Genomic DNA, 22963 nt, shown 5'->3' with positions numbered 1-22963 from the left:
ATTCTGTTGAAATGACGGAATAAAAACGGAATCGTCTGGATGAAAAACACTCCCAGCGCGATTAGATGAAGCACTTGAGTTTGTTGTTCGGGATCAAAATTCTCCCACAACAACATTTGCATTTCAAGCCGTGGCGGCATTATCATACACGGCAGCCGTGCACGGGAAAACGTGCAGAACGCAAATCACACATGAGAGGTTGGATTGAAATGACCTCTTTGCGGGGGAAAGAAAATAATCACTGCCAAGGACACGGCTGGTTAAAGCGGGAATTATGCACGGAGGCTGGGAAATATCCCGAGTACAGCTGTCAAACACGCCGCCCAGCCTTCACGTTCACAGAGTGACGAGCCCGAGCGCTGCGGCGCGCACGTGACCGGCGTCGCAAACACGAGGAATCGGTGTGTGTTTGCTGCGACGATTTAATTAAGAGCACCTCGCAGCGCCTGCAAAAAAGAAAAAAAAAAGGGTCGACTCGGCTGCGCAGCGCCGAGAAATTCACAGCGTTTGTGCTTGGATCTCATTTCATCTTCCATTTCAGGGCCGCCGTTGTCAGTAACATAATGCCACTGTTTGAAAACACTCAGAATCAGATAACCTCGCCCTCCACGCAGGAATCTGAGTGTGTGTGTGTGTGTGTGTGTGTGATTAGCTGTGCCAGTGGCGGTGAGCGACTTGTTTGGCCTACCGAAGATATTTGTGGAATGTCCTTTCTTGGCGAGGGGCTTCAGCTCGTTGTGACCCCAGCCGTACTGTCTGTAGCTGTCCCAGGCGTGCTTCATCATCTGAAAGAGAAGAGAGCAACATGGCGCGTCAGCGTGCGCGCGTGTGCGTGTGAACTCTCGCTACCAAAGATGAAAGCACAGGTGTGGAATACGAATGCACACATGCAACAAAATGGAGACACGGCAAAACCGGCCGCTCATTTCCACCAAGCTGGAATCAATATCTGCAGACACAGAACAATTAGGCAATCAATTAATCACTCAACCTTCTGCCTCACATTTCACACGCGTTATTATATAGGACGAAACATCGATTAACCTCCGAATTGAAACCTTTTAACACAGACTGGCGGGATTTCAGCGCCGTCGCCGCCGTTTTTCCTCTCTGAAAAACAGCGTTTTCACGCGTGACCTTCGGAGTGAGGCTGAAAGGGAACAAAGCAGATGAAGACAAAGATCAGGAGGTGGCGAGATGGGTCCAGACATGGAGTCTGAGGCTGAGCAGAGCTGCAGCCGTGCGCAGACTGATGACACAGCTGAAAGGGAGAAAAATGCCAACTCTCCCTTTCGGCGTGAAACCGGTGTCATCCTGCACGGCTGGTTCTCGAGAGGCATCATCCACTTCAGAAGAAGACATTTCCTGACTGTGTGGCTGCCGTCACTGACACCGTCTGACACCCTGTGATAGCTGAATAGTCCCGCTACGCCTGGCAGCTTTCTTATCCGTCCATCTGCCAGGCTGCGTCGCACGTCTTGTGTTTTTGTCACGTGCACGATGACCGAATTGATAACAAAACTATGCCACGCTAGACAAAATCACTCTAAAATGCACCGTTATTCGGATTAAATCACCACTTTCACTGCTCTTGTGCCCTGCTTGACCTGAAAATAGATCCCTGACATTATGCGTCTGTCAGACTGACGTTATTTATGTCATTTAATAATAATGACGCGCTGTGCTGACAAGAGAAACACACGAGAAACCATCCTCGCGCTAACCCACATCAGCTGCTGGAGGAAGTAGATGATGTCACCAACAACAACGGTCCCTGTTGTCGACCGTGGTGATGTCCCCGACTGGTGATGTCCCAGTTTTGAGAGTTTAGTTATGACAGCACGGACAAGATGAGCGCAGTCTGAAGACTAAATCATAGTCTGCGCTTTTCCTGTCCTGCCTCCTCAGAAAGAGCCGACAGCTAAGCTAAAAGGGGACCAGGAGTTCCTCCCTGTTCTCTCCGTGTTCCATCCCAAGACCAGACTGAGGGAATATTTATTAAATTAACGCAGGCTGTCGCACGGAGGCACCAATGCTATGCTGGCTGTGACCTGGGGGGAGGGTTGATTCGCCATCAGCTCGACCTACACGCCAAGGACGGGCACAACGGAGCGAGAGGATCGACGGCATTGTCAAGCTGCTTTTTTAAAGGACCTCGGAATACAGACTGGAAATGAATGTGCAGGAGTCTGTGATTGAGAGCTTTCCCTCTGCATCACAGCATCTCCGGAGCAATAAGGGACGAGCCTGGCGCCTCGAGAACCCTCTAACAAGAGGGAAATGGCCGCAGAGGTGGCGCAGAAGTCCAAATCACTGATGGAATCTAGGATACAAACAGGAGCCACAACTTGTGAAGTTGGGAAAGCCGATATCTGCCGACATCTGGGATCTGGGACGAGCCGAAATCTGTTCTGCAGGCTGAAGTCAATCCATTCCAATTAAGGCTGCAACAGCAAAATGCCCAATTTCATGCTTTCAAATCTGGGCCCAAGTACTCTTCTCGCTCTGGGCTCAGTTTTAAGTTACCGAGCTGAAAAGGAGATTTTATCTAATAATAATAATAATAATAATAATAATAAAATGACCTCAATCCATTTCCTATTTGACTAAAAAGCTTGTGACAAAGCTACCACCCCTGGTTTATCTAAAACTAGACTGAAAGGAGGCCAAAACAGTGATATCGACGTTATTACCTTTACCCGAGAAGAGCGTCACCAGAGACGCAACTTCTCGTTACCATGGTGACCCTGCCTCCCTCTGCAGTATTTCTTGACTGTAAATTTATTAAGAATGCCACATTTGATGCTTGGGCTTGCTCTGAATGAACTGGCAGCACGGAGGCGGCAGCGTGTTATTAAAGTCGGTCCCCGGGAGATTAAAAATTGCTCTTGCCTCCCCTCTTTTCCTCCATCAGCTGATGAAGTGGAAGCCGAGCGGAAAGTAAAGGTGCCGCGTTTGAAGAGAAAGGCTGCAGCCCTGCAGCGTTTGATGAATTTACGGCCGGACAGAGCGAGGGAATACATTTACTGCCCGTTTGCACCCAGGATGGATGCTTCATGTCAAACATGGTACAGACGGCCCGACCAGATCCTTTAGTCTAATCATTACTGCTGCTCAGAGTTTATTAGGTTACTTTTTAAAACATCCACATGAATTTAATCGGTGCATCAGAAGCGGTGACCTTGAACGGGGAGTGAAGGGCAGCTGCACGGGCCGGCGTTCTAGCACGCGCTCTCCAGACGTGCTCCCATCTCTCCCGCTGCCTCCCTCTCAAGGCAGTGAAAGATTAATGCGAGTCAGCGGCTGAGGCGAAGGCCATCGCTTCGCCCGAGAGACGGAAAACAAAAACCAGCTGGACTCCAGCGAGAGGGGAAAAGAAACAAGCTTTTGGACATCTGGGGAGCTGGATGGTGGAGCTCCTCGCTGCTGTGAGTGACCTCCAGAGTCACTTTGACTGATTTAAAACACTGCCTGCCCTCATCTTTCTCATCTCCATCCAATCCGCCCCGTGGAGCCTCCCTATCTGGCTTATCGGAGTCTTTCAGACGGCGAGGGCTGTGGAGCGAGCGCTACTTTGGCTGTAAATACATTCGTGGTGCTTATGTGCAGGGAGGCAATAACTCCTCGCTCAAATCAAGGCAGAGCTTTTCCAAATCAAATGGGCCTCGGTGAAAGTTTCACCTGCAGTGACGCCTTGAAGACGGAAACTCACAGTTGGCAGAAACCCCCTGTTGGATCTGAGTGAAGGATACAGTTGCAGATGTGCAAAATGGACGCTGCCAAAAGTGTCTCATCGCGTGTGATTGTGATTTCTCTCCGGAGTCACAAGGAGGTGCAGCCGTTTCCTGCTGCAGCGCACATCACTGCTACTGTAGCCCTCTCATTTAGGAGTGTATGGCATTCTCTCTGAATGGCAATTATGAGGAGAACAAAAGAGGCATTTAGGGGAAAAGGCGATTCTGGAGAGAATGGGACAGCTCCCCGGCACAGACAGCGTTCTAAGTCCAAGTGCTGTTTCAGGAGAAACGATATGAGGTAATTATGCAGGAGAAGAGGAGCGGAGACGGAGTTTACGGAGAGTGGGAGCAGATAACGCCATCTGCATTCTGCACAGACGCTCTCTGTCTGGCTCAATAAAAGCTGGCCCTGCAAAAACATCAGAGGAAAAAAAGAAAGGGAGAGGTAGAATCAGGAAACTCTTTCCCCCTGAAACAAACGGCAGGATTTTCACTTCAGCAACCTCCAATCTTAGGGTTGAAGCCCAAAGCGAGATTATTCCTGAAACGGGAGCCTGGCTTTCATCCCCGTCAGGGGCTTCATGCGCCAACGGCTGCTGAACTGTTCCAGACGCAGCATTTGACTTTTAGCGCGCGGTTGTAGGAGATTGGAGACCGGGTGAAAAGGTGCGAAGACCTTTCTGGAGCGTTTCCACGGCAACAGATGACTGTACGCGACAGCCCCCGACCTGACCGGGCCGGTGAAAATGAGGTGAACAAGACACCTCTGGGTCGCACCAAACACACAAGCGGCGCCAGTCGGCTCAGGTTTCCAGGTGGACTCGATAGAAACGTGCGCCATTTCGAGGCGGAGGAGAACCATCCCTCAACACCGACTTACCTCTCTTATTTTGTCACGCTTCTCTTTGACGTCAGGCTCTAGAGGCTCGCCATCGCTGACACCCACCACTTTGGGCATGGGGACAGGCGGTAAGGGTTTGGGCCCCGAGTCCTTCTTTTTCAGGTCCTCCACGACCTTGTTCTTCTCCGTCTGAATCTCGGCCTGCAGCTCCTCTCGTGACTTTCTCAGCTTCTCCTTCGCCTCCTGCAGCGCTCGCTCGTGGTCCGCTCGGATCTTGTCCCGCAAGCTCTCCTCCTCCTCCCTGCCAGGGGGTAAGAAACCGAAATCAGCCAAGTTTGTGATCTAATTAAGTCCTCACGTGGCCCTCCATTAATTTCTAAGTGCTAGTTTTCCTTGGGTTATTTAACAAAGTGTGACCCGAAGAATTACGGAAATGTTTGGCTGCGTAAAGAGCACAGATGGGTTTCTTTTTAAACTAATTAAAGTTCAACTCTGCCAACACGCACCAAAAGCTCTGGGGAGCGCGTGTACACGAGGGGACGTGCACGTGTCTGCAACCTAAATAGCACATCTCCTCAATTTTGCCTTGAGGTCGCCAGGTTTTATTTAATGAAGGAATATAACGCGTTGGGAAACCTTCAGAATACAAGCAGGGTTCGATTCCATCAACCCACTGGGGGTAAATTAAGGTGGAGCAAACAGCCCCACGCTGATCATGTGACGTCCTTCCCCAGGTTATCTACAGGGTCCAGGATGCTGTGGCCGCAGCTCCCACTGTTCCCAGATCAGATCAGGGAACACGACCATGAGACACGGCTCGTCTGATCGGCGGCGACACGAGAACGACGAACGGGACAAACAGGAAACACGTGCTGCTGATTATCCTCCGCACAACCGTGAAACCGTTTAACCCCGCGGCGAGGAGCCCACGGAACACGTTCCGAGTTGTGCAACATCACCTGGGAAACCACCGGCATTGGATTCAGGACACAGCCTGAAGGAAACCGAAGGAAAACATGCAAATACGCGACTGCAATCACTGCCAACGTAAGAGCGAGCACCGTGAGAAGGTTAGAGGAACGCTCATTATACCAACCGCCAGTTTAATGTACGCCACGCCTCTCGGATCGAGCTCGACGCCGGCTGGTCCTCGCTCCTTCAGGGTGCCTTTAAAATCCCAAGTGACTGACCTCCACGGCTGAGAAGTCCTGACATTGCCAATCCACTCCCATGAGCCACAAAGGTCGCACGTACCCTGAACATCTGAGCGCGGCGGAGAAACGCGATGTGCCGCTGCTAATTGATGCCATTAATATTCATAAATGAATTAAAATGCATCAAGAAGAGCGAGAACTCTTCAACTGTTCCGAAAAGCTAAAGTCCACTTTAGCATTTTGTTGACAAGGAGAAGCTAAATGAGCTCATTTGGTGACCTGCTGTCCCATCCGGACATCTGAGAGGAGCAGCAGTCGTCCAGCTACCTGATGGGATATCTGAGAGATGGAAGTAGCTGAAACCATGGAAACACGCGGCTCTGAAGAGAGCCGTATAGGCAAGGTGCCACGTAACCAGGGGAACACACACTCTCACACACACCCAGTCACTTATGCAGGGAAAGAGGAGCACTGGTAGTTCAGTCACAGAGCAAAGATGCCACTTGCAAGACTCAACAATTCTGAATCTGAGCATATAAAAAACCCCCCAAAACTTGTGGAGTTCCCCAAGGGTCCGTCCTTGGCCTCTTTAATTTAAAATCTCTGGCTCAGCTTATTCCTCCCATCATAATCAGGGGCCGGGGACACGCAGCGCTGTACATCAGACCTGAGCTTTAACAACCACATGAGCACAATAACAAGATCAGCTTCCTACCGGGAACAAGACTCAGGAGAACTTTGTTCATTTGAGGTGTTTTGCGGGATTATCGTAACGTACAGGCCGCTGCTGCTCACCCCCACAGAGGTCGGGACACATCACAACTGCGCTCAAGTCTCTGCACTGGCTGACTATCAAAGAACCAACATCAAAGACTCACTGCTCGCCGAGACAGCGCCGACTGATCTTGGGTCTAACTACATTTCAGATTTAGCGCTACGATACGAAGCATCCAGAGTCCTCAGGTCCTCGGGAGGTTGTTTACTCAGGAGCAACAAACAAACAAGGTGAAGCAGCTTTTATTTACCCCTCACCCGTGGGACCGACCGAACACACGAGGACCGTCGTCGCGCTCAATCATTTTCGTATCCGACCGAAAAATACCATCGCTCACGTTTCAAAAGATGATATGTTTGAATTCCCGGAGAAACGCAGAGGTTTTGATCTCCCGTTCTGAGCCTAATCCCAGCACCTGGTCGCCGTTAAGGTGATATCGAGGAGGCGTTCCTCTTGTTTTCTGCCGTCCAAGGTGGATAAACCGTAACCGGGGGACGGGGAGCCATGCTGGAGGTTGGTAGGTCAGCAGTGATGTCGGTTACGGGCAGACGCGGCTCCCAGGGTCCCCATCAACGTGATCCACGAGACAGCCTCCGTGCCCCGCTTTCTCTCCGTGACCTATTTGCCGTCTGCGTGCGTCTCCCGGGCGGGCCGCCGCTCCCTCCTCGATTATTCTTTTCTTCTCCGCCGTAACATCTTCTTCGCGGGGCTTTTAACCTTATTGTGTCAAACGCACACGCTCCTGTTAAATATATTCACCTGCATCGCCCGTGAGCTCGTCTTCCGCTCCCATCGCTCTCACGCAGATATTCCGGGGGTGGGGGTGATGAACACCTGAGCCTGGAGTTCCGGCCCTTCTGACCTACATCAGGCCTGGCTGGCTGACCTCTTGGCTGACCTCTTGGCCCCCCTCCAGGGGCAGCCACAAACCGCCCTGGAGCCTGACTGGCTGAGGGAGGGATCCAACAATGGAGGTTCGGTTTAACAACGTCCTGAACTAAACCTTCAGATCATTACTGGTGTCCAAACGTGTGCATGTGCGTGTGCATGTGCGTGAGGCCACTGGCTCTGGGGGGGCCCAGGTGGTCTCGCTGGTGGATCCCATTGCATTAGGAGTGACGTCGTCATGGAGTTCTGGTAGAGCAGCTCAGGCGACAGTGAATGTTGCTCTCTCATGTTCTCAGAGACACTCGGGTCAGCAGAGTCTGCAGCTGAGTCCACACGGAGGACAGCGGGTCCCCACGGAGGACAGCGGGTCCCCAGGGAGGACAGCGGGTCCCCAGGGAGGACAGAGGGTCCCCACGGAGGACAGAGGGTCCCCACGGAGGACAGAGGGTCCCCAGGGAGGACAGAGGGTCCCCACGGAGGACAGCGGGTCCCCACGGAGGACAGCGGGTCCACACGGAGGACAGCGGGTCCCCAGGGAGGACAGCGGGTCCCCAGGGAGGACAGAGGGTCCCCACGGAGGACAGAGGGTCCCCACGGAGGACAGAGGGTCCCCACGTCTGCTGACAGAACACAAGGTCAAGACTAAAACACTCCGCCGAGGACGCTCGTACTGTACTGCACCCTTTCAATGACAGCCTCACTGATCTCATCCATCCATCCATCAATGCATCCATCCATCCATACGTCCATCCATCCATCCATCCATCCATCCATACGTCCATCCATGCATCTGTCCATCCATACATCCATCAATGCGTCCATCCATCCATCCAGCCATGTATGCATCCATCCACCCATACGTCCATCCATCCATCCATCCACCCATACGTCCATCCATTCATCCATCCATCAATGCATCCATCCACGCATGCATCCATCCATCCATGCATCCATCCATCCAGCCATGTATGCATCCATCCATCCATGCATCCATCCATCCAGCCATGTATGCATCCATCCATCCATGCATCCATCCACCCATACGTCCATCCATTCATCCATCCATCCATCCATTTTTCCAGCATCGGTGCGTCTGGTGGAACTTTCACTCATCAGAAATCTTTTTTGATATAACATTAAAAAAATGCAATACTGGATTCCAGTCAATAAAAACTAAGATGTGAGAAAAGTGGAAGAAAATACCAATAAAAAGGGGACTGGTCTGGACATTGGTTACCATGGCAACAGCCAAACTGCACAACTGTAAAAGCTGCATAGCTGATTTTAAAGGAGTGAAATTATAAAGGGGGTGTGTCCTAGTTTCTATAGAAAAATCAGTGTTTACACACACACACACACACACTCGCACTCACTCGCACTCACTCGCACTCACTCGCACTCACTCGCACTCACACACTCAGTGGAGCTGATGCTGAATCATGACCATGGTCATAAACCAGGTTAGCTGCCCTCACACTGGTGGAGCTGATTATGGGATGGATCAGCGCTGGGTGGGTCGAGCTGATATGATCAGGATGAGAGGTGTGGTTGCTCTAGAACACACACACGGCTCGTTCTGGGGAACATTTAAAGACGGTGCAGCCACGGACGCTGTTTTCATAACCTACTATTAATGAACCAACCCAAACATCCTGCATGAAGATGCTTATCTGGCATTAATTACACAAGAGCCTTTTAGAGCCGCACAAAACTAATTTCCCAGGGATCTCAGAGGGATTATTCCCATCCCTACAACATTTAAGCATCGTCGCAGCAACAGCTTCGATTCCTCTCAAATTAATGCGTCCCTGCGGACTCCATCTCACACACTCACACTCACACTCACACTCACACACACTTTATTCTGGAGCAAATCACAAAAACACACATGCGGTCTCAACACGCTGAAGAGAGGCGGCGATCCGAGCGAGGACGCCATGCTTCAAATCTCGATCCGTGTTGCAGTCAGACCTGCTTCTCAATCATTCTCTTACACACACACACACACACACAGAGAAAATAAACTGCCTAAAGCAAGCGCACCTCATCGTGACGGGTCATTACACGGCGGAAAGCGAGGGCATGAAAACACATACGAGCCGACTAATGCGGTGAGAACATTCCCAGGATCTGCAAACAACACAGCAAACGTGGCGCTGACGGGCTGCGACCACAGACGGGCTGCGACCACAGACGGGCTGCGACCACAGACGGGCTGCGACCACAGACGGGCTGCGACCACAGACGGGCTGCGACCACAGATGAATGGTGTAGATAACATGAACCCGGAGGCAGCAGGGACGCCACGTCAGTCGGTGTCATGTTCCCCCACCTGAGAGGACCGTGACTGTGTGTGTGTGTGTGTGTGTGTGTGTGTGTGTGTGTGTGTGTGTGTGTGTGTGTGTGTGTGTGTGTGTGTGTGTGTGTGTGTGCGTGTGCGTGTGTGTCCAGCCGGGACCATACAGAGATTTATGGATCAGCCAAATCAGTTACGTCTCTAAAGTCTTCGGCCGATATCACGCGAGTAGAAATGCTGGACCCGGTTGACGTCCGCAGCAGATATGGGTCAGAACCTCTCAGCAGAACCGGGTTGGGTCCTTACCTGTGCCGGTGCTCGTCGTGCCCGCCCTGTCCATGTATGACCACCTGTCCGGAGGAGTGCTTCCCTTCTTTGGGCGGGTCGATGTGGGGGATGAGCACGTCCTCCAGGCCCAGGTCGAAGCGCTTGTGCTTGGAGTTGTCCGGGAGGAAGAAAAAGGCCCCGAAGCACAAGGTGACGAAGGCACTGAGGATGAGGAGGAGGATGAACTTCTCCGAGAGCCTCAGCGTGGCTCTGTGGTGAGGAAAAGAGGAGGCGCCCGGGGACAGCGTGGGGATCCTTCGGCCCGACAGGGGCAGCAGCGCCGGCGTCGTCATGGTCGGAAACGGTTGGGGTCGAACTTGTCTTTGGGTAGGTCCTAGAGGGCGGGGGGTGGGGGGGGTGGGTGGGGGTGGGGTTCACAAACGCCACATGTGTCGTAGCAGCGCAGAGTCCAAGCGGGTTTATTATCTCATCCCTGCGTCCGAGAGTCCCGGAACCAAAGAGCGGTGAAGATCCTCAGCGGAGGAGCGACGGGTCGGCAGCAGAACGCTCGTCATCCTTCTGGAAAAGGGACAGAACAAGAGCCGTTCAGTCAGTCGCCGTTTCCCCCCCCAGCAGCCGCGTTACGACCTCCCATTTACCCCCCCCCCCCCCCAAAGTCCCTGTTGGGTTTGTACTGCTCACACCTGCCGCCAAAACAGCGCCCCCCCCCCCCCGGCAGCCCATTTCCCCACCTGCTGGGTCTTAAACCCAAAAGAACCTGGTGCGTGTTCTCGTAGAGGGAGCAGGTGATCCAGTGTCCGCTCTTCCTTTATGGGAGTTTTTGGACTTAAAAGTGGCATCGTAGGTTGGTTTAAGACCCGAGCCCCTTGGGTTTGACCTTTGGTCTTTTGAAGGTCAAAGGTCAAGGTCCCCGTGGACACGCTCGAGGTTAATCAGCTCTTCCTTGGCCCATTAGCAAGGTTCCATGAACAAGATATCAAGATTCCATGATAACTTTTCCAGTTGTTCGGCCAGCAGGCAGGCAGGCAGGCAGGCAGACAGTCAGGCAGACAGACAGGCAGCTGTCTCACCCTCGTCCCTCGGCGGACATCAGGGGACTCCACGCACGTCCAGCCCGACCGTCCGTCACACGAATGCCAATTGAGCCGTGAATTGAGCGGCAGGTGGTGCAGTTGGGACGTCGTGTTGCATCGAATCCGAACTTTAATCGGTCGTTTAAAGACGTGACTGCGTTTCCGAACGTTTCCAGCCCCCCCACCCGCCCTGGTGCGTGTCCAACCCGCGGAAAACACCGCGATCCCCGTTAGCTACCGCTCCAACAACTCATTTCCATTAACCGCTCGCATTGATAACGGATGGATCCGGCTCGCAAATGTCGGCCCGAATGAGAAATCGAGCTTTTTCTTTTAATATTCACCCCGTCGGTCCACCCGGTCCGCACATAGATACGACGCGTCCTCCCGGAATACTAAGTTCTTTCTCTGACAGTACCAGCCTGTGTGATTAGCGGTGCAGATGCTAGCTAGCTACAGCGGCTAACTCGCGCCGCTAACCGGGGGTAGCATTAAAAAAAAAAGGGGGGGAGGCCGAAAAGGCCGCATCGGAGGGGAAAAACATGGGTGAGGGAATTTAAATATTCCGAAACACGCCAAAGGACCGGTTGGTGCTTTAGCTATGGTGGCCGGAGTGTGGGCTGTGGGAGCCGGAGCCTGCTCGGGGGTTAGCTCCGAGGCTCGGCTGCTCACGCTAGCTAATGACAGCCAGGCTGCTGCGCTGCACCACCAACCTTCCTCAGTTCCTCCATGAAGATCGATGCCAGTCGGGATCGGCGGTGCGACTCTGGGGAGAAGCCGCCGGGGCAGGTGTCCTCATGTCCACGGGTGCCGCGGTGCTTTCGCCGTCGGCTCGCAGCCACCTCTCGCTGACGGCTCCGCGGAGGGTGTCGACGCCTGGCCGCTCTCTCGGGCTGCAGCGACGGACTGACTCACTGACGGAGCCGCCGCGGCTCAGAGAGCCAACATCAGGTCCGCCTGCCAACTTAGAGACCGTCTGACAATTCCAGCGCACGCAGCCGGTCTGGAACGTTGGGAAAACTGTTCCCTACGTTTGCTCATCTTTTATCGCCCCATTTATTATGTAAAACCCCCGTTGCATCTGCTGGAATTACAGTTTTATTTCCACAGTGATCCCCCCGCCCTAAAAATGTTTTTTTTTTGTTAGTGGCCCAATAGTTGGCTGGTATCCTGCACCATTGGTTGCTTTTCCTGATTTATCGGCATATTCACCGTTCTGCCCTTCCGGTGCAGCTGGAACTTACCTGCTCTGTCGTCATCGGACTTTAACTTTAGAACCCACAGCACGTATCCGTGGGCCTTATCCATATTTCAAGTCAGCACTAATTGATTAGTCTACAATACATACCCCTCCAAAAAAGCTAGATTTAATTAATTATCGATTATTCCCTTGGAAGTCATGCAAAGTTCAAAGGTGGATGATGCACGATGCAAGAAAATCAGATGATTTTTTTTCACTACAGATGATCGTGTTTTCGTGTCAATAACCCTTTAACAGGAATCAGCTTAGGTTTATGGCTCTTTTGCTGAAGGCAAAGGTTGCGGGGTTTCTGCAGCGGGGGTCCCAGAAGTTGCGGGGTCCACGCGTCACCTAGCGGCGTGTTTGGGTACTACACGACCTCGTTGAAAACCACGCATGTTTTCGATGGTTTTAGAGAAGATGATTTACATTTTCCCGCAGCAGCCTCACAGATAATTGCAATTTGTCCTGTGCAGAGAAAACACACGAACCACTGCATCATTAGCCCACAAGCATATCTCTGCAAATGCGCACATCAGAAAGACGGATGTGTTTACCAGACGGTGGGCTTCTAATGAAAAGATGCCAGCTAGAATTATGGGCTGTACACGATCCACCGTGTTACAATAGTTAGAGAAACTAAATTTAGGCCAGAGAGGGAGCGCTGTGCAGCGATCTACTACCTCATGGAGGCAGAAGGAATAAGAGGGCGCTAATTAAAGGAGGACGACTGTCAAAAGCTTATTGAGGTGACACATTTCCTAAAGCTGCAGGTGACAAACAAGTGATGTGCACAACTGAGTCATCCTGCTAACACCCCCCGACAATCAGATCCAGGCCAGGAAGGGCGCAGTCCATCACGTCACATTCAATTTGCGTCGACGTCTCAGGACCTCCAGAAATCCCCCGAAAACCTGGAGGCGGCAGATAAAACAAAGCAAACTCTGGAGTGAGGGGAAGCCGCTAAGGTGCTGGGATAAGCAACGGGAGGATTTATAAATACGGGATGAAGGGGGGAACCGACCGGTGTCCCAGCTGGGAATGTCGGGCTGTTCCACCTAAAGGAGCCCATCTGTTGTGGCAGGTTCTGGAGGACCCCAGCGTGCAGGAGCATCTGTACGCTCTGTCCTTTGCTGCGCCGGTTTTGATGCTACACATTAATGCTAATTTATTTTTGGGCGGGGTTCACACCAAACCTGGAATCACACCTCCCCACAGTGAGTCGTTCACCTGTACAATAAATGAGGTTTGTGAGGCCGTGAGTTCACCTTGAACGTTGTGGCGTCGTGACTTTTATATATTTTTCTTGCCAATGTTGCACTTGTTTCTATAAAATAACTATTTTCCTGCACGAGGTGATCCTTTGATCCTTTGGTCTCGTCCACAGGAAGTTAATAAAAGTCTGGAGCTTCGGACCAGCCCCTCTCGGCTGCTGAGTCGGGCCTTTTGGAAGGTTTGACGATGAGTTCTGTTTCATTTTCAGGTTTCTCTTCCTTCGCCAGACCTGCGGACGTCCAGCGTGAGCTCGGCGTTCCTCCGACCGCTCCATCGGCCCCCTGCATCCGAAATCGAGTCCAAACAAAGTGGCTTTTAACGACTGGTCTTCCCTCGCGTGGGAGACGGTTACGCTCCATTTAGAGTCCAGTAACTCCATTACTGTCAGGACCACAGCCTGACCCGCGGCTCTGTAATCAGATCACGCGGCGTCCAGCCTGATCCTCTCTGCCCTGATCTGTTTCTCAGACGGGAAATGATTCCCACAGCAGGATTTCATTACCTACACAATAACCATCAAACAACAGCCCGGCAGCCTGACAAGTGTCTTTGATTGTCCGAATAGCCTTTAAAATTAACAAATTTTGCTTTATTTAGTTGACACTGTGAGGCAGAATGGCCACTGTAAAAAGAAAAAGCTGCTAGGAACCATTGTTTATATAAAGATTGGAGCGGGTCCCCCTCCACAGGTGCTAGCATGTAGCGCTGATTTCTCCAGTAGTCCGGAACAACAAACTTAATAAAGAACTTATTGGATTTGCCTACAATCAACAAACCTCTGGACTGGACGTGCATGTGGACGCAGTGACGGACGGGTCCATTTTGCTCCACTGAATCAATTTTAAACACACACCTGGAATAAACGGCGCCACCCTGATGATGCATTCAGGTGCTTCCCGTGAATCTGTGCGTGAGGGGGAAAAAAAGGAAAATAAAGAGGCAAATCTAAAAGATTAAACGTCGGGAAAGAGGTCGTGCGGCTGTGAGACAATATTGTGTCATGATCGCTATTGTGTCGATTACACGCTACATTAGCCGAGAGCCCAGTGGCGGGTGAAGGAGGTTTATGAGCTCTGGGCTTCAGCGCCACGGTGAGCATCCTGCCATTTGGACTGGCTGTCATTGCTCAATCGTGTGTGTGTGTGTGTGTGTGTGTGTGTGTGTGTGAGCAGTCTCCCCGCTGCCCCGACTCCACTGAAAGGACAGAGGAAATGATGGGAGTGAGAAATCAATAGCGGACGCAGGATTCTGAAGCGCTCCATCATCTTTAACCTGCACCTGCTCTCCTATAATGGGAGTGTTTAAGCGTGCATCTTTCCCACAATGCACCGCTGGTTCCCTGGTGCAACCCTTCCTTCCGGCCCATGACTTAATCCCTCATTTCCCATTTGCTGCCGTCAGCAGCCTCTGTAGGTTGTGTAGAAGAAGCGCTCTGGTGGTTCTCTACCGCCCCCTGGCGGCATGGAGAGGTCAGACATGACGCAATCACAGTGGTATGAGTTGGTGGGGAATGAAAGTGTTTATTGGGATTGTGCAGGTTTCAATGTGTCCGTTAAAAAAGTGTGGCCAGATTATGATGTAAATACATTTGTTTTTCTGGGTTATTTGCAAAGAATCATCCTCCAACAGGATTTTAAGGACAGGCACGACACGGGCACCTCGGTGGACGCATCATCTTGTCGTGTAATCAGTAACATTAAAATTTCACTGGCTCATTTAAAAATAAATTCATTTCAGCAGATTCTTTCCCAGACTGGAGCTCATGGTTAACAGCACTTTTTAACTCCGCACGCGTCAACAGTCACATGATTAAATGAGATTTAGCTGAATAAACAGGTGCCATTATGTCTGAAACAGAACCCGATTCACAGGAAAACCGCCAACTTCCTACTTTAACGCAGTTTTGCTGATCAGTCTGAAACAGCAGTGGGTCAACAGCAGATTTCCTCACAGGAAAATCCCTTCAAACTACAAAAACCAGACCTGTGGCGGCTCCTCTGGGCGGTCCCTAAAACGTCCCCTCACAGCTCCACGGTTCGCAGGTGGCCGCGGGCGGAGACGGCGTCCAGCACGCTCTGCGGCAAACAGTCGGAGTTCTTCACCGTGCAGCCGCAGCAGGACCAGTGCAGCTTCCCGGGGTGTCCTTTATGCCCGTGGCCGCAACCTTGGAAGCCCCCTAGAGACGGACCCAGAGAGATCAGCGGATGTCTGATTAGCACGGGCCATCCCGCCGACCGGGGTACCTGGCATGGTTCCTGGGCAGCCGCAGCGGGCCTCTTTGGACCCTCCGCTGGAGCAGAAGCAGCAGCAGTGAAAGGTTCCGCTGTGGTGCCTCCACTTCCTGGACACAGTCAGCGCCAACGGAGACCCCTGAGGGACGCGAGACGCAGCGGGGGGGGGGGGGGGGGGGGGTGAGAGCACCATCCAGAGGACGCTGAAAGTCTTCAGACGACGTACCTGGACGTGCTGGGCTCTGACGCACACCCACACCGAGTACGCTCCCGCTTCCTGGGGCGTGTACGAAACGCCGTAGGTTCCGTCGCCGTTGTCCACCACCGCCGACTCCGCCTTGCTGAGGGAGCGAAGCAAACGGCCCGTTAGCGGCGCCAGCCAGCGGGAGGAGCGTCCGGGGGCAGCGTGACAACACTCACCAGTCCTTCTTCCCCTTGTGCACGATGCTCACCATGACGTGTTCGCCGCCTCGAGTCATCCGCTCCCCGGCCGAGTCCCGACACACCACGAGGAAGTGAGCCCGCTCACCCTCTCTGGATGTGTGCAGGTCTGAAAGGAGACGCGGTGAGGTTGGAGGCGGGAATAAACCCCGGACAGGCCCCCCTCCATCAGAGCTCTGATTCGAAGCAAACCTGCTAAAGCCTTAAGTTTAATAGATAGATGGTCAATTACAAGCTTATTAACACAGTTTATGGGGAGCAGCCGTTTCACTAACCAGCTATTAGTGGTAATTTCATGTAAATATGTAAAAAGACTCCGTCAGATAAAGAGCTGGAACGTGTCCCCACACGATGGAGACATTTACACGGTTTGTCTGCATAAAGCAGCACAATAACAGGAGATCCCCCCCCCCCCCTTCCCCCTCCCCCGCTGCTGCTGACTGGACCTTTCCAGAACCGCCCGTCATTATTCAACATTCCATTAACTTGTTCTGCTGATACTGGTCAGATATTCATCCATCACCGGGACATCGTTGGCGCCCGCACCCGTGATTAATGCTGCCTAGCATTCCTTTGTCAGGCTCCATTAGCTGGATGATAGCTAACGATCCAACGCCGCCTTCATCTGTCGCGGCCGGCTGCTGCGGACGTTGATGCTCCGAATGAGACTGGTGGTGCTGCAAACACACCAGGAAGCTGAGGACACGATTAGCTTCCATTAGCTTTAGCCCTGTTAACTTTACGGTGGTCCTAAATGCTCTCAGACGTCCTCAAAGGGCCGGTTGCGTGGTTGTTCACACACGGACGTTGGCTGGGTGGTCAAGAGCGTGTTTGCTAACACAGGGCAAACAGTGCAGCTCCGCAAACAGTCAGGTAGTCAAACGAGAGCTGCTGCGAGTCCCAAAAGGCCTGCAGCCTCGCCACCAGAGGGCGACACCATTACTCAACACAGATGCGCCCCCCCCCCCCCCCCCCCCCCCCCCCCCCCCCCCCTCCCCTACGATCGCGCTCATACAGCCCCTCGGTCCAGCTCAACGGACGTGGCGTCCCAGTCCAAAGCTAACGGCGCCGACTGGAGCTAATTTGGGAAGCGTGTTGGCCGTGTTTGCACAAGCCGATCCGCACGCCACTGAGCAAATACGACGGAGAGCTGCGGCTCAGTCGGTATTTTACGCTCTTCACCTCCTGTTCGCAGCGAGTGCCGCGCGCTAATTTGTCTCTCCTAATTAGCTTCTGCGCGTATTTAAATCCAGTGTTTGTGCAGAAGCTTTTGAATTTGACCCAGCAGGACAGTTGCTCTCTCTCTCCCCCCCCCTCTCTCTCTCTAACACAATTCAGACCAACCGCAGAACGACAGCTTGTACATTTAAGCTGACACTTGGAAAGAGTCAGCAAACATGTCCTCGCTTGTGGTTTTCCCACAGAGGTAAACACGAGTGCGTCCAGGCAGGCGGGTCTGAGCACCTGGGTCTGACACGTCTGAGCCGCCCTGAGGAGCTTCTGAGGGGGGACAAGCAAAGCAGCTCCTGTCGGATCCTCCCAGGCTGTCACGGAACTCTCCAGCCTCCTTTCTCTATTATTTAACAGGCATGTAAACAGCCCTTCTGTCCCCCCCTCGGGGCCCAACTCTAGATCTTGAAGTCCTCCCACAAATGTAAACAGAACTGAACAAACCCTTCAGAGGTGTGGATGTGGTGAAGGAAGCCGCCCGTTTCCCTACCTTCTCCTTCGATGGTGCACTTGCTGACCTCCACCGTCTTTGAAACAATCGCCCCCACCACCGGGAAGCCCCCCACCTGCCCCGCCGGCTCACTGGCCGCAAAGCTGATGCCGCTGCCGTCGTCGGGGGCGACGGCCGCCGGGCGGCCGCTGCGGCTGCCCTCTGCCAGGCTGCCCAGACGTTTCAGGGTCACGGCCTTGGCGCTGAGGATCTCCGCGTCCGAGCCGCAGGTCAGCAGCCTCTCCGCGAAGTCCACGCCGCCCTGGACGTCCACCAGTTCCTGCTGCAGCTGCGCCCTCTGCAGGTGGAGCTGGTTCCTGCAGCGGAGCAAACGCGCACCGCCGCCCCTCAGCTACCGTTTCATTCTCCTCTACGAAGGGTCTTCCTACCTGCGCTGGACGTGAAGTTCCTCCAGGCGGTGCAGCAGAGACAGGCAGTGGGCCTCCACGGCACTGGCGTAGCCTCGCGCAAACCCTCTCACCTCATTGGCTGTTGCATCCACCCGCGCCTGCAAAGCATCCTGGGATTTTTCCACCTGCACAAGAAGACGCGTCAGACGTGTCCTCCGGTGCTGTGGAGCCAAGGCTCTCACCTTCTGCAGCGAGGCCTTCAGGTGCCCCAGGTGGGGCCTCAGGTGCCCGCTGACCAGCTCCCGGATGCGGTCTCCATGGCGATGGACGACGTCGCGCGTGGGACTGCAGTGGTGGTCGCGGTGCAGCGTGGCGGCGCACTCCAGGCAGACGGGCCGGTCACAGGGTTGGCAGAAGAGCCGGAGCTCCTGGCCCGGGTGGAGGGAGCAGAGGACGGGCCGGCTGAGGCGACCGGCGGACTTCAGCTCCTTGAGGCAGCGAACGGAGTGAGACGCCGTCCGCTTCTGCCTCCTGGAGCGAGAGAAGAGGCATTAGAACAGACTCAGGACCCGATGGCCACCAGACCTGAGATCAGGCCCCCACATCCACCTTCCCCGCATTCTGCTCCCCGCGTGCGCGTTCTTAATAAAGCGGGGTTCTCTTGGCGCCTGTACCTGTGCGCCTGGCAGCAGAACCCGCACAGGTTCACGCAGCACACCTCGCAGCGGCTCTCCGCGCCTCCCTCCCCGCACAGGTCGCACCCCAGAGGGCCGTCCGCCACCAGGGTCTCCAGGAAAACCTCGTCCAGGGCCAGGTGGTCCGTGCTGAGCGCGCCGGGTCCGGACGGGGGGATGTCCACCTCGGAGTCGCAGGTGGGACAGAGCACCGTGACGACGGGCCGCTCCCCCCGCGGCGGCCCCCCCATCGAGAACGGCTCCAACTGGCCGATGCATTCGGAGCAGAAGGTATGCAGGCAGGGGAGGATTCTGGGGTCCCGGTAGAGGCGTTTACACGCGTTACACACCGCCCGGGGGTTCGCGGGGGGGCCGTTCCGCTCCAGTTCCGCCTCGTTTTCTATCCGGTCCGGCTGCGACATTTGGCTCTTTTTAGTGATTTCCCCGAACAAAGCCGTCAATAACACAACCCCCCCAGTGAAGCGGTCACAGGTGACACCCCCGCTGCGCTCTCCTGCGCGCCGACACCCGAAACTAAAGCGCCCGAGTCCCGAACTTTCATCGCAAACTCAACTCATCTAGTTGCAAACTTTCTCGCTGAACTATGCGGCGTTCACGAGTCGGTGGGAAATTTGACACCTCACTCTCCAATGGGAGGTCTCTGGAGCTTTATGGGTGGACCAAATACCAGTGTGGGGCTCCAGTGGCTCCCAGGCTGCTGCAAAGACCTCGCAGCACACAAATAGTCGCTTCAGAGCTTAAAACTTTTTAAACGCAGGAATCACCGGTTGCACCTGAACATAACCTTTGAGAATTTATATTATCGTGATTTAGTGGTTGACTTTTACATTTTAGTGCAAAATATTTAAACAGTTTGGGTTTTTTAAAAGTAAATATGCTCGGTGCGCCCCTACAGGACGGAGGCCGCTACTGCATGACAACTGTGGGACGTTCGTTCCACCAGAACTCTGGAGGAAAAACAAACTCCTGGTTAAACAGACGGTGCTCACTCGGGAGGTGTTAATTATTGGCTGTAGCACAACACGAAGACACCCGCCAGCCCCACCCAGGGGCCCCTCCATGCCCAGATACCACCAGGTTAAGTCCTAAAGAGTCCTAAAGAGTCTGTGGACTTTATTTCACGGTGATCCCATCTGTTCTTTTGACAAAAAAGGCAGTTTATTAACATTTAATGGCACCACAGAACAGAGAAAATACACAAAAAGATTAAAATGCTGTTACAGCAACAACGGAACGTCCAGAAATATAAATATTCATGACATGAACTTCAGCGGTGATGACCGAGACGGTCACAGCCAGGGGACGAGTGTGTGTGAGTGTGATTAAATCAGAAGGTAGACGCAGGCCACGGCCGCCACGATGCTGGGCACCACGGACGCCAGCGTGGGCGGCGCCCTGCTGAAGCTGAAATATGAAGACGTGGAGACGTTCAGGTCTGGAAAAGAGGAATTTAAAGGGTGAGACGCTGTTGTGTCTCCTGACGTGGCGCCCGTCCCTCAGCGTACCTGTCAGTTGGACCCTGGAGATGGACGTCACCAGCTTGTTCTGTATCTGGAGGGTGTAGGTTTCGCGGTCGGTGACCTGCGGCAGGTTGCTCACCACGCTGAATATACCGACGGAGTTCTCCTGGATGCTGGTGGTCGCCTGTAGAACCTTCCTGTTGTGGTCCATCCAGGTCACGTTGGGTCTGGGGAACCATCGGTCCGCCACTGCGGCCATGGTGCCTTTAGAGAAGGTGAAGGTGGGCGCCGTGTAGGCTGGAATTCACACGAATAAAATCAGGTTTTGAAATGCTAACCCTTTTAAAAATGCTAGTTAGCAAGACGGCTAAGCATTTCTAATGAATTTAATCAGATTTAAGCACGTTTAAGATCACAGCTAAAGCTAGCGTGAGTATCAGCGACAGCTAGCACGTTTTGAGGACGATCAAGACGATTGAGCTTGATGATAACCGTCTAAACTAGCCCCTCCCGCTCCGTACCTGCTGTTCTGAGCCGAATGTTGACCTTTCCTCCCCCTGTGGCGGAGTCGATGGTGCAGGTGTACACCCCCTCGTCCTCGGCACTCACGCTCCTCAGCAGCAGCGAGGCGTTCCCCCTCAGCAAAGCGTCCGGGAAGACCTCGGTCCTCTCTTCAAATTGTGGGTTCTGGTTCTCCAGGTACGGGCCCCCGTACAAATATCGGTAAACAAACCCCTGCATGCCCGTCTTCTCCCACGTGACCGACACCCTGGTGTAGGTGGTTTCCTCTGTGTCCACGATCTGGCAGCTGAGCAGATGATCCTGCCCGAGGTTGGCGACCGGAAACGTGTTCTGGGTCACGACAGAGGGGGCGTTGTCTGCACAGGAGGAGACCGACTTTGATTATCCGGTTATACAGTATGTCTACTTATTCCACTTCATGATAATTCAGCTGTTCTTTGAGCTCTTTGTAAACAGGAAGTATTACCTTGAGTGTGTGTGGCTGTTTGCCTCTGTGGGCCTGCCCTGCGAGCCAAATTATTAGGAATACGAGACCAGTTCGTAAACCAGATTGTCATCCTTCATTTTCTTAGATTACATCACCTCTGGTCCAGACGTGGTCCTACTGAGGGTTTCTGCCTGTTGTAAGAATGTTTTTCCTCACCAGTGCCACCTTAAACCAACACGAGCTACCAAAAAAGTTCTTTCAAATAAAGATTTCTACTTTTTTCCCCTCAAGCTATCAAAGCTAGCGCGTGTAGCGTGTTGTCTGCTAACATTTAAGGGCAACATTGTGACACGTTCTTAACCTGCTGACCTTAAGTAAAACCAGCTCTCCTCAAGACAATATGGCGCTAGCCCAAATCATGAATGGTGAAGGTTTGAGTCCCAGCAGAGCTACCTAGCTGTTGGGCGTGGCACTTTGGACCAATATTTAGGAGAACCGAGGAACCTCCCGCAACTCTAAAGTCTGAAAATTTAAAAGACTACAAAGTGACCGGTCACAGGTGTTGACCGCTCATTAGTCTATGCAGCGTGGCGTTTAATGCTAATGCTAAAGAGGGCTTACGTGAGAACGTCAAGCTCAGAATGAGGATGATGATGGTCAAGAACAAGATGATGATGGTGATCATGCTGCGGGGAGAGAAGACAGACACACGGACACATGGGCTGGGCTACATTCGTCATATCTTCAGTAGCATCAAGTTGCAGACAGCTGATAAAAGAACCCCTCCAGATGTTAGCGAGAAGGTCCAAACCTGCAGAAGATGATTTGCCCCAGCGACGCCATGTCTGCAGACCAAACCCCTGGATGCGGCGGTCCTCCGGTCGAGGTCCAGAAGGTCCAGTCAGGCCTCTCCCGCCACCGTTGCACCAACCTGCTTTACAGGCATGCTGCTGCACAGACGTTCTCCCTCTCCTGTTTGGAGAACACCATGTGTAAATATTACCTTTGAGGCGTGTTCTTCGGAACTGTCGAGGCGGCGTCACCCGAGCAGCTTTGTCGCCTGCAGACGGGTTCGAATTCAGCGGCGAGACGGAGTGAAACTCTGTGTTTGTCCCTTCAAATTTTGATTTAGGACACAAAGTCTTGGCCAGACAGGACATAGAGCCTAAATAATCGGTCCACTATCACCTAAAGCAGCTCTGGGGCCACCTGGAACCACGAGAAGAAGTTCCTATTTTACATATTGTTTAAGAAGCAGCTGGTGCTTCCTGTTGTAGCAACAGCAGAAACGCTGCAGGTCACAGAACAACGACCGACAGTTTACTGAAGGAGTGGAGCTGCCTCAGACGCTTCACAGACACAACAGACGGTTCCTTCTTTGGACCTCAGCAGGTTCTGCTGTTTCAGAGCTGTGATCAACTGCAGCAGGTCGCCTGCAGGGGGCAGAGGTCAAGCCTGCAACCCTGGTATCGAAAGGCCTGCTTTGATCTCCTGGCCACACCCTCTCCCTCGTGACAGGAAGATCAAAGGATACTGGTGCTGCCATCTAC

General features: G+C 53.2%; 3 protein-coding genes across 7 annotated transcripts in view; all 3 read right to left on the bottom strand.

The window, feature by feature from the left end:
* man1a2 (mannosidase, alpha, class 1A, member 2) overlaps positions 1-12109 on the bottom strand; it is a 32232-nt gene extending 20123 nt beyond the window's left edge. The window contains 4 exon segments of the mRNA XM_003962244.3: positions 689-785; positions 4618-4879; positions 9998-10537; positions 11766-12109. Coding sequence (XP_003962293.1) covers positions 689-785; positions 4618-4879; positions 9998-10311 — 673 coding nt within the window. The 5' untranslated portion in view covers positions 10312-10537; positions 11766-12109.
* On the bottom strand, positions 474-22938 carry vtcn1 (V-set domain containing T cell activation inhibitor 1). Of its 4 annotated transcripts, none has more exons than XM_029832734.1 (6): positions 22225-22938; positions 22035-22099; positions 20986-21342; positions 20510-20761; positions 20330-20439; positions 474-651 (listed from the first exon to the last, which is right to left on the bottom strand). In XM_029832734.1, the coding sequence occupies exons 1-6, from the start codon at positions 22254-22256 to the stop codon at positions 649-651; spliced, it is 819 nt and encodes a 272-aa protein (XP_029688594.1). In that variant the 5' UTR covers positions 22257-22938; the 3' UTR covers positions 474-648.
* On the bottom strand, positions 15064-19623 carry trim45 (tripartite motif containing 45). Of its 2 annotated transcripts, none has more exons than XM_029834578.1 (8): positions 18984-19623; positions 18552-18840; positions 18349-18494; positions 17960-18276; positions 16251-16348; positions 16025-16139; positions 15811-15937; positions 15064-15743 (listed from the first exon to the last, which is right to left on the bottom strand). In XM_029834578.1, exons 1-8 carry the CDS (start codon positions 19403-19405, stop codon positions 15713-15715), a joined length of 1545 nt encoding a protein of 514 aa, XP_029690438.1. In that variant the 5' UTR covers positions 19406-19623; the 3' UTR covers positions 15064-15712. The 2 variants fall into 2 exon arrangements, with proteins under 2 accessions (XP_029690438.1, XP_003962294.2); XM_003962245.3 differs by having other exon boundaries at positions 16219-16348; positions 18984-19621.
* Positions 22939-22963: the final 25 nt, after the last annotated feature.

This window comes from Takifugu rubripes, chromosome 1, assembly GCF_901000725.2.
Source record: "Takifugu rubripes chromosome 1, fTakRub1.2, whole genome shotgun sequence".
NCBI lineage: Eukaryota > Metazoa > Chordata > Actinopteri > Tetraodontiformes > Tetraodontidae > Takifugu > Takifugu rubripes.
This window is presented reverse-complemented; position numbering and strand designations above follow the sequence as displayed.